This window comes from Nicotiana sylvestris, chromosome 7 (assembly GCF_000393655.2).
Source record: "Nicotiana sylvestris chromosome 7, ASM39365v2, whole genome shotgun sequence".
Classification (NCBI taxonomy): domain Eukaryota; kingdom Viridiplantae; phylum Streptophyta; class Magnoliopsida; order Solanales; family Solanaceae; genus Nicotiana; species Nicotiana sylvestris.
The window spans coordinates 12,685,843-12,697,019 of NC_091063.1; the positions used below are offsets into that span (position 1 = coordinate 12,685,843).

Consider the following 11,177-nt stretch of genomic DNA (forward strand, 5'->3'; position numbering starts at 1 on the left):
GTCCCTTTGGCCCAAACATATTACATCTAATAGCCCGAAATGTCTATTTTGTATAGAGATAGTCTATTGTATATAAATTATATATATTTTATATAGTGATGGTCTATTTAGTATATTTTTTGTATAGTGACAATCTATTTTGTATATATTTTGTATAGTGACAGTCTATTTTCCATACTTGTATGCTTAGTATTGGCTTTAAACACTGTTCAAACTTAAACGTGTCTCTGTCTTTTTGACTCTTCAAAAATCTAACTCAATCACAAAAATACCCAAATAATCTCCATAACAATGGACCTTCAAGAATCGATCAGCAACCAAACAGGCGTATCCTTAACATTAGCGAAACATGTTTTTGCAACCGAGGTTAAAGGGGACAACAACATGGTCATTTCCCCTTTGTCGATCCACGTAGTGTTGGGTCTAATCGCAGCGAGTTCAAATGGTCCATCCCGTGATCAGTTGCTCGCTTTCCTCAAATCCAAATCTACTGATGAACTCAACTCTCTTTCTTCTCAGCTTGTTGATTTTGTGGCTAGCCACTAGAATTACTTTTGGGTTATAAAATAATATATTGTAATTTTGGACTATCGGGTGCTATAAGCTTGGCCCGAGTGGCTATAAATAAATTTTGCTCTTGTTTTTTCCAGGCTAATCAAGGTTTAACTCTTAACTAGTCAATTTATTCGCGCTTCGCGCGATCATAAAAAAAATAACGAATTTAAGTTTTGATCTTGTTGTACATTTAATCGAGATATAAGAAATAAAATTTTCATGTACAAAATATAAATATTTTCTCCAATTAACTCCGGAACTCTCCATATAACCATTAACCCCCAAATTAATTTTGTTTAAATACTAAAAGTAGAAAATGATTATTACTCCTATTTGATAGTTTATCATGCACTTTTCACTAATTCTCATACCAGATATGTGAAGTTATAGTAAGATTATGGGTTGATAGACATTAAATAATTAGGCTTAAAACAGTTGGGGGCATTTGCATCTATACCCGCTTTTTGTGTCACGTTTTAACTTGTGCCCGCTTTGCAAAAAAAATTGCAAGCATATCCACTTTTTTGCATAACTTAGCATACGGGGCTGAAGTAGCAAAGACAATCATACAAAACTTCAGCATTCTAGTAGCCGGGCCTGAAGTTCAGCTCTAGAGCTGAAGTTTTTGTTTTGTAACTGGCAAAGTTTTTGTTTTTGTAACTGGCGAACTTCAGCTCTAGAGCTGAAGTTTTGTTTTGTAACTAGCGAACTAGAGCTGAAGTTTTTGTTTTGTAACTGTCAAACTTCAGCTCTAGAGCTGAAGTTATTTAGTTAACCTAGATACTAATAACTCCTTTGATTATCATTCGTGTTGATGAGTACTGTCTTCAGCTCCGCCGTGGACATTCAAGCCTTTCTTTCCAAGGAGAGCAGAAGCACTCTTTGTGTACCAGCATTGGAAGAGATTATTTTCTTGTTGGAAGACATAGTAATTGATTTCTGGGTCAGTTGATATCACCACTGGTTGTCCAAGTATGCTTGTTTTAAATAATCCTCCGTACTTAACAAGTATCAACAAAGAGTTTAAGTTCATGTTATACTATTCTAATAGAGAAACGGACGATGTTGTTCCATTTAGAAGGATATCCAGTTGTAATGGATCCAATATATTTTCTGCTTAGCTGAGATTCTCCTGTATATGATTCGAGAGAGTTGCAAAGCAAGGAGGAGGAGAAAGGGGCTGAAGTTATTTAAAAAGTGGGTACAAGTTGAAAGTTTTTAAAAAAAATGGGTATAGGTTAAATGGGGGCGACCAAATAGGGTGCCCCATGCAATTTGCTGAAACAGTTGTGATTAAAATCTAGACATTATCCAGCTTAAAATAGGGTCAAATTGATGTTATTCTTCTTTCAACTTTTCAAATGGACCTACTGAATATGAAATTAATCAAATAATGGTTGTCTTTATAACGTATGCAAAAACAAATGTATTTTCAAAATTTACAAACTCAACGTATGCGCAGTAATGGGGAGTGGGAAGAAAAAGAGAGCAACATTTAGAGTATCCAATACCATTGCCTACCTAAGAACAAATCAAGCTGATAAACAAAAAAATTGGTCAAAAGAACCAAAACTAATTTCGTTAAAATCTTTAATATACAATAATGATTATCGTCTAATCTACACCTTGTTTAAAAAAGCTAAAGAAAGAAATAAGAGAAGTTTTATGCCAAAAAGGCGTATAGTGGTAATACATTCCTCCTCGCACATAGTATATTGCTTTCAAGTTCCATGACCTCCTCCCTCCCAACTGTTCAAGAAAATAGTATTAACTATCAATAAACTTTCTTTTTCTTTTCTTTGTAATCCATTGTCATTTCTTATTACAAGTAAGCTTTACGTGAACTCAAACCATATAACAATTCAACAGATAGGAGAAAAACTCATAACATTAAATTTATAAAATACTATCAAATACATGTCGGGTTAAGCTTGCTATCTCATTTTGAAGCTTGAAAACTTGCTCTGCTCAATTATAATAGTGTCTTTCAAATTTAATTAGAAACTGGCCACACACCCCCTAATAGCGGAATACAAAAAGGTACCACAAAGAGAAACAATAAGGCATCAATCAATTTAAACATTTCACAAATTTAATTTGGGATATAAAAAAAGGCACAGAAGTTCCAAAGATTCACTTTGGGCTATTTAAAATTAATAAGGTAAAATAATTTTTTTTAAAAATATATGAAAAAAATATACAAAGAGAAATTTTTTTTAGAAAAAGGGAAGAAGATTGAACGGAGGATTTCATGTATTGGGTTTGTAGCACAAGCATCAGAAGACATTTTCTTCACCAGCGGTCTCTTTTGGCTGTGTCATCTTCGTCCATCATCTCTTTGCAGTCTACTATGCAAAGAGCAAAACGAAATGTCTGGATTTTAAGAAACACAAAAGAAATGGAACAATAAGAAGAATGGAGGATGAACCGTTTGTGTAAAATAAGGGTCATGTCTGTCAATATATTTTGCTTGAGTGTCTCCTTATTTAATTCAATAACGTCCAAGGATAAAAGAAATTTGGTAACGTCAGGCGACTAGTGAGTTATTTAGATAAAGCACCTTTTAAGAAGTGACTTTTGGTGTTTTAAGATAGCGCATAAATGGAAAAAAAATTAGAGGAATGCCAAAAAAATTAAGAAAAAAGATAAAAAATGATTCTTGAACAAAGAGATATGCCACATCACTCTTTCTTTCCCCTCCTTTATATATATTATAGATTATCAAATTATAATTTTCAAATTGCACCTTCAGCCCCTTACATAGAAAAGGGGAAAAGAAATTTAAAAAGTCCGTCTAAGGACCATGTGCCTCCTTTGCAATGAAATTTTTGCCAAACATGGAAAAAGTGCTATGAATTTGTGAACTAGAGGGCTTCGGAGCTCATGCGACTCAACCAACCTAGACGCTTTAGCATCGAGAGAGGAGGAATAAGAATGTGTAAAAGAAGAGACGGTCTTAGACCTTGGCTGTTTAAATAAAGCGAGGTCAACTGTTGTTGTACCAGTCTGTCTGTCCCAATAATTGATCTCAAACCTCCCAAATAGAGGTGTAAAACGGCATTTTATCCGAAAAACAATATAAAAAAAGTACAATATATGGATCTAGCAAAGTCAACTGTGGCTACTGCTAACTAGATATTTCTGCAGTTGGTCTCTAGAAGGTAGTTCCACAGGCTTATCAATAATAATAATATTTATAATTTACAGTGTACTTATCTGGGATACAAGCTTCAAATGACACTTAGCCCTTGTCTTTAGGTAGAAAGATACATGACATTTTGACACAACAAAGGGTACAAGAAATTTGCAGACATTAACCAAGGGCAACAACCACCATATGGAACAATTACCTTAGGCAGGGGTCACTATTGATCATTAGTAGTCGAGCGACCCCAAGGGTATCCCATTCATGGCATTTTGGGAGCCCTTTTGGTTCATATAGTCATCACATCCGACGCCATTGCTAGGAAGCCTTTGTACTAGGCCAGCATTTGGAAGATCAAGGCCGTCTTTCCCCATCTGTTGCACTTCGAGTGGAGAAAGTATCTTTATGTACCAAACATTGTTCACAAACTCCCTGAAGCAAGATAGAGATGGTTAAAAAAACATGGAAGAACTAGATATAGTAAAATAAACAAATGCGTGAAGAAAGTACATGTAAGTGCACATACGACCCAATACATTAGAAATATAATGCATGCTACAAACCATTGGCTCCATCCGCAAACAACTCAAGTAGCCAAGTCTCTTCTTTTCCCTTTTTTTTGTGATAACAATGGGGTCAGGACCATCTTTTGCGAGCCTCGACTAATCTATGGGTACCTGCTACCTTCCATCAATACCGACATTGAATAACTGTCTATCAGAACTTAGACGAAAAGAAATCACCTTACACCTTCTTGCCTCCATGGGATTTGAACCCTGATCTCATAATTTTTTTTGATTGTTAAAGGTAAAACCCTGATATTTTTTATAACCGTAAAGTACGAGCCAGTTTGCGCGCACCTCAATTAGTTCCAAGGGATACCTGCTACCTCCTACCAGCAACATGTACCAGGTAACTCTATCTACCAAAGCTTAGACAAATGGAAAGAAAACACCTAGTGTTTTTGTCTCAGCAAGGATTTGAACCTGAGACCTTAGGTAGTTAAAACCCCTAATCACATAATCCATTCTAACTTCATTGACCGCTAGGCCACACCCTTCGGTATGCTAGTATAAAAAGGTTTTTCTCCAAGACGCTCATAGTCAGCATAAGGGAAGACTGATTTTTATAGGTGGTAAAATGAAAATATCATGTATACCTAAAAAACTCATACATTGAAACTATATGCATGGAGTCTAGAACAATAATTTGAAACCCCCCCCCCCCCAAAAAAAAAAAACACCAAAACAAAAAGAAAAAAAGAGACACGGGGGAAAGGGAGGGCAGAAGAAAAAGGTTGTAGTACCAAGCCTGAAAAAGAAAAGAAAGTTAATGCATTCTTACTGCCAGGGATCGTCACCGAGGAGGAGAACATCATTCTCTCGGTCTACAAATACAAGCTGCCAGCCTGATCTCTCAGGGTCCTCCAACAAGCCTTCTAGCCCAAACATGTGAGCAAGCTCACTTCGAAGTTCGTGATAGCTGCTAAACTTGGAGATATCGAGTGACCGTCCAAAGGACCCTGATTTATGAACCTGCCAGAGACATGCAGTATGAAACATCATAACACCGCAAAATATTTCCTCTTTAAAACTAGACAGCATGTTTGGTCATGCAATTCAGAGAACAAAAGGTGAACTGATGTAAGACAAGCTAATAAAGCTCACCTTCACAAAGGTTCTATTAGTTGGGTTTCCTTGATCCCCATTCTCGGAGGACTGCAAGAAACCTGATTCATCTACACAACTTGAAGTTGTCATGTCTGAGTTAATGGGATACTCGTTGCCCACAGTATTTGTGAAGGTAGAGGTAGCATAAGGAATAGATAAAGATCCATTATCACCACTACTATCCTTCATGTTGGACATACCATTCGGCAGTATGTTCAAAGAGTCGGTATTAAATCCATACAGTGCATTGTTTTGGCTATCTTCTACTCCTCTATAATCAGAAAAAGACTCTCTGCCAGGAAAAGGGGGCAACAGAGAGGAAAGATCAGAAACTTTAGTATTGTGTGATATCACATCCTCAGGCTGGGGCACAGCGAATGGAGTAACCCGAGAAGGGAGCTGAGATTCTAGAGCAATTCGCTTTGATGATGAGGACGAAGACACTAGAGGGTGAGCTTCATGCATGTTAAGGACAGCAGACGCTCCATCACGGGAAAATGAACTCAACAGACTTTGCATAGTAGAATTACTAGATGCATTGACATGGTTACCAAGTATATCAGAAAATGTTTGTGGAGAACCAGTTGAACTTAAGACTCGCAAATGAGAAAGCTGGGGCTGCGCAGCCGAAGTCATCTGAGAGAGACTGGACATGGCCTTGGTTTGCTGTTGATGTTGAAACTGCGAGGAGTTCACTTCTTGGTGTTGCTGAAGCTGTGGCTGCAGCAATTGCTGTTGATCATTATAATTCTGACGGCGCTGCAATTGTTGCTGAAGCATCTGTGCCTGAGATATTAACTGGTTTTCGGAGAAGCCGTGGAGCAGATTTTGCTGTGAATGAGAAGGCTGCAAAATTTGACTATGACTCAAAGATGCTGAACCGCCAGGTATACTTTGTTGGAACTGCATAAAGGATTGATTTGCAAGTTTCGATGGATCTAGTGCAGCCATTGTTTGCAGAATGTCAGGTTGCAAACCTAACATAGAAGCATCAATTCTTGGCTGCATAAACGGAGTAACACCATAGCCCTGGAAATTAAGCGACTGAATCCCTTGGTCTCCTATGTCACCACGCAGCCACGAGAGTGGAGAATTCATAGTCATATCACCATTGGGAAAACCTGAGTGAATGAGAGGTAAACAAACCACAGAAAGTTAGAACTCAACCAAATTTACCTTGTTTGCCCAGGGCAAAAAAAAAAAAGCAAGAAGAACCCATACCAGGGAGAGAAGGTAGTCCAGATGGCCAAGGCCTTTTTAGCCTAAGAGAGAAAGGAGAAGGATACATAGGAAAAGTTGTCAGAGGTTCAATTTCCCACAGCGAAACTCTGGGCTGCCTCTCTCCTGCAGTTGATTCATCCCATCCAACCTGCATCAGGACCAGCGACAAAAGATCTTAATTTATACACTAAAGGCACCACCAAGCTCGTTATAATTTATAAATTTAAACAAAGATACAAGTAGCAGTTAATTGATCTATTACTTTTATTAATGAGCACCTGTTATAAAACTAACCTTCACAGACCGCCAATGTGAATTTGGCCAACGAACAGGATCTAAATCACTGATACCGGTAATTGTGCCCATATACCTGAATCAAAAGATATTTACATGATTAAAGTGTGCATGAGAGAGAGAGAGAGAGAGTTAGGGGAAATTGCTGAGGGTCAAAATCAATATTCCACACCAGCAACGAAAATTTGAAATACTGAATTGGTTGTAAGAGGGTTTGCATGTAAACATATTAACAGCGAAAGTATGGTATCTTTGTTCGTAGAAGAGGTGGCAGTAGCTCAAATATTTTAATCTCCTAACTTTCTTTTCTCTTCCTAAAAGAATTTTCCCTGCTTCCAAATCAGCTAAAACTTCACAAAGGCGCCTTAGCATAGAGTTACTTCAACAGCAAGCTCTAACATTTTTGTCTTTCAAATTACTTTACATTGCACGTGAAAGTCCAAGAAGATAAGACCTACCTACGGACACTCGATTCTTCTGTTTCAAACAGCATCCGGAACCTCATACCAACAGAAATCCGTGTATGATAAACTGCTTTAGCATACTTGGCAAGAGGTATGACAAACTCTGATGGACTTGCCCTGAAATTATGAAGCTAAAAGGTTAAACATGACTCAATTTTGTTAGCAGATGTAACAAAAGAAAAAGACTTTACCTTGGATTATAAAATATTGTAAAGCGGCTATTAGTTGCAGCTGCATGAGCCGCCGCAGCAAGGAGACCAATGTGCATGCTATCACTTGACAAAACTGAAGAAGGCATAACGGTTTGAGGACGATTAGCACGTCGAATCCCCAAAAGCAATTGATTATTTTCATTCCTGATAGAAGATGACAGTATTTTAGCAAAGATAAAACTGATATCAATGAACTGAGAGGGTGAAATGAGAGTGAATTCCTTAAAATGCAAATGATTATCCAACTACATCACTATCAACTGCCAATACATGATGCAGATTCAGAGCTACCTTATTGCGGAAGAGAAAATGATACAGGTTCACAGTTAAAAAGTCACAGACGTAAAAAGATTGAAATCAATCCTTAATTCGTGAAGATTCTCAGTTTGGCTTATTCAAAGTAGCAAATGACAAGCAACAAAACTTGGCCAAATATGATTCTGCACTTAAAATACATACTGCCATTTATCTGAAACTATATAAATCATTTGAAAGTTCAGGATGGTGGAGTGGAAACTTATGAAGAATTAATAAAAGGAACAGACAAAATCTTCTACCAGATAAAGATGACTGCATCACCCGCAACAAGTCTCTTTGCACTTACGAACACACTCCATCCTGTTGTCAATAGATGCCTCTTTGGTTGGCCTAAACATGAGCAACCAATTAGAGTGCTGGTAATGCTTGCACCCAAGTTTGATTTTATAATACTCCCTCCACCACAAAATTAAGAGATGCAAAATCTGAAACATGCAAAGTAGATTCTTCGGAAAGCAAGCAGCCCAGAGGAAAGCAGCAATCTTTTCTACTCTGTCTGTGTTTGTGTATAGATATTTTTTGGGATTGAAGTGAAAGGACAAGTCGGTAAAGATGATAATGATAAACAGCTCAGCTCAATGTTGTGACTTTATATAGTTCATATACTGCAGTAGACAAAAAACCCTAATCTCGAGCTTGAATTTTCTTTTCTTTCAGGTACATTTGGTTCATAGTACCAACTACAAAAACAGTACTCCCTTTAAGCTCTGACTGGACAGAAACTCACCACGAAAAATATGCCGGAATTTCCATTCATTTCCATGGAGATCTTTTGCAATCAACTCTTGACAGGGCGGCTGCTGAGAGTAATCCTGCAAGAGCAAGACACATTCGTCATGAGATCACTGAGCACTACAAGGATACTACAGAATCCAATGCTGATGAGACACAACAAAAGAAAAAGGAAAAGAGAACCACAATGCTGATGAGTTCTGTCGAAGGGACCTACAAGAGGGGGAAAAACTTTTTCTGCTGCACGTCGGGGGACAGAGAATCCACCGTGAGTACTGGTGTCACTTGCCGTCAAGGTTTTGCAGAAATAGTTGGTTGGTTGTTTACTCGGGATGCCAAGTTCTGCTGGTAGCAGGCACACATCCTTTTGCTCTTGCTACATAGAGTAAGTCCGTTACCACAATATAATTAGTAAAACTGATTTTAAAAAGGTAGGAAGTGACATACTGCACTTAGTGGCTGCAACGTCATTTGAGCATATACTTCATCGGTCTCAACATCTGCCTGTAATATAAAAATTCTTCAGAATAATACCTCCCGTGATAGAAACGCACATAGATAACACATCACAACTAACAAAACTAACTTACATGCATTGTCAGGTTGTGAAGCTGACAAATTAGCTGAGGTGGTAAACCAGGATAGTTAGGGATATGAGCATCTACTTCCTTGTTTGTCGAGGCAGCAACCTGTAAAATCTAAATTAGATTGAAGGCGTCTAAAACTCTCAAGTCAATCCTTCATTAAAGAAACTCAGGGAGCTACTTAAAGCTAAAATAGGAAGACTGTGCCTCAAGAAAAATCAGTTCACATAGAATTCAATGGCTCGTGGCACAAACAATAGCAGCATACTCTATTTAGCCACAAAAACTAGAGGTGCAAGCTTTAACAGAACATCACATGAAATTAAAGGGCAAGTTCCACATTTGGCCTGTCGGCCAAAAATAATTACTTCCGCTAGCCAAATATACAAAAAGTATGCACTAATTATGTATAAAATATGTATATTATACATTAATATCCTATAAAAATATACATTTTTTCGGCTATTATTTTGGGAGCGGCTATACAGTGTAGTTTTCCCGAAATTAATTAAATATGAACCATATCAAACACTGAAACTTCAATGAGCTACAGTGTGAAACATAATATACCTATAACTAACCTGTTCACTATGCCCTTGAGGAAAATACACAACTCTGCTTCCTACAGGCGGAAGCGAAACTAGTGGCCCGGCACACGCGTGCCACAACTCTGAATTCAAGCATTTCTTCTCCCCTGCTGCTGTAATTTAAAGCATAAAAATATGAACTTTACTAATTAATCACTACAAACAATGCTTCACTTCAAGTCCACCAAACAAGTAATAACAACAAACAAACAAACCTTCCTCTGGTTGAGGATTGAACCCAGCTGAAGATACCCTCATTACAGCAAATCAAACTAACTCCTATCAAGAACCTACTTTTTACTAGTTAAACCAAAAAACCCAAAAAGGGCAACTCTCAAAAAATATAAAGAACCCAAAAAATGAAAACTTTAGTCTTTTTAGTACAACCCCCACCCCCCACCCCAAGCAAAAACCAAGCAGCAAGAAACCATATTTTTCATCCAAACCCACTTCCACAACTAAATACCACCATTAAAAACTGCTTCATACTTGTCCCCAGATCTTTAATTACTCACTGGAAAATAAAACAAACACACAAAAAACTACACAAACCCTAAATACCCTTTTCTTGAAATAAGCTACAGAAGCAAGTCAGCAACTGAGCTTAGCAAAAAACTGAAGCAGATCTTGAAGTGAACTAAGTAAAACTTGAAACCCTTAAAGAAACTGGGGCTATGAGTTAAAAACTAAGTAGAGAGCACAGTAAAAGAAGCAACTTCTTGGCTGCTTCAAGATCTCTGTAAGAGCTCAAGTTGGCTATTTCAGTAGATCTCTTTCTCTCTCTCTCTCTATCAGCTGTACTTTTTTCCCTTTTTCTTTTTCAGTGATTTTCTTTTTCACATATTGAAAGCTACAGAAGAAAGGAAAGAGCAAAAAAGAAAGAGGGGACCCCAACAATTTAAGGAAGCTAATAGAAGTGAAAGATTGTGTGAAATGCTGTTCTTTTAGCACCTCGTTTGGAATTGCCAATTAGAAAAATAATTATAATATAAAAAATTCAAAATTTTATTTTATTCTAAAACTCAAACATAAGACTTATTAAAAAGTGATTCTATACATCCTATCATAACTTTTAAGAAGTATTTTTGTAATACACATGGTGAAAAGGTAATAATAATACTCAGGTTAAAATATTTATAGTTACAAAAATACCCCTAAGGAAGCAGCTTATTTTCCTCCTTACTTTAGAACGAGCTGCTTTACTTCAAATTAAGGCTTCTTGTTTGAGAAAATTAAAGAAAAAATTAGTAGTAAAATATTAATAAATTACATTGTTATATAATTTTAGCTGACTTTTTTTTCAACGACTTTATTACCGCTATATAATTCTAGATAACTTTGAATATAAAGTTGCTTACAAAAATTAAAACCTTGTCATATATGCTATGCTATTAA

General features: G+C 37.0%; 1 protein-coding gene across 2 annotated transcripts; it reads right to left on the reverse strand.

The window, feature by feature from the left end:
* Window positions 1-3,702: 3,702 nt before the first annotated feature.
* On the reverse strand, window positions 3,703-10,651 carry LOC104210413 (auxin response factor 6-like). 2 transcript variants are annotated; one of them, XM_009759314.2, is made up of 14 exons: window positions 9,998-10,651; window positions 9,777-9,892; window positions 9,202-9,300; window positions 9,059-9,115; window positions 8,829-8,987; window positions 8,607-8,691; window positions 8,119-8,209; window positions 7,541-7,705; window positions 7,344-7,466; window positions 6,886-6,961; window positions 6,592-6,739; window positions 5,368-6,491; window positions 5,045-5,235; window positions 3,703-4,132 (listed from the first exon to the last, which is right to left on the reverse strand). In XM_009759314.2, the coding sequence occupies exons 1-14, from the start codon at window positions 10,038-10,040 to the stop codon at window positions 3,931-3,933; spliced, it is 2,679 nt and encodes an 892-aa protein (XP_009757616.1). In that variant the 5' UTR covers window positions 10,041-10,651; the 3' UTR covers window positions 3,703-3,930. The 2 variants fall into 2 exon arrangements, with proteins under 2 accessions (XP_009757616.1, XP_009757615.1); XM_009759313.2 differs by having other exon boundaries at window positions 9,777-9,895.
* Window positions 10,652-11,177: the final 526 nt, after the last annotated feature.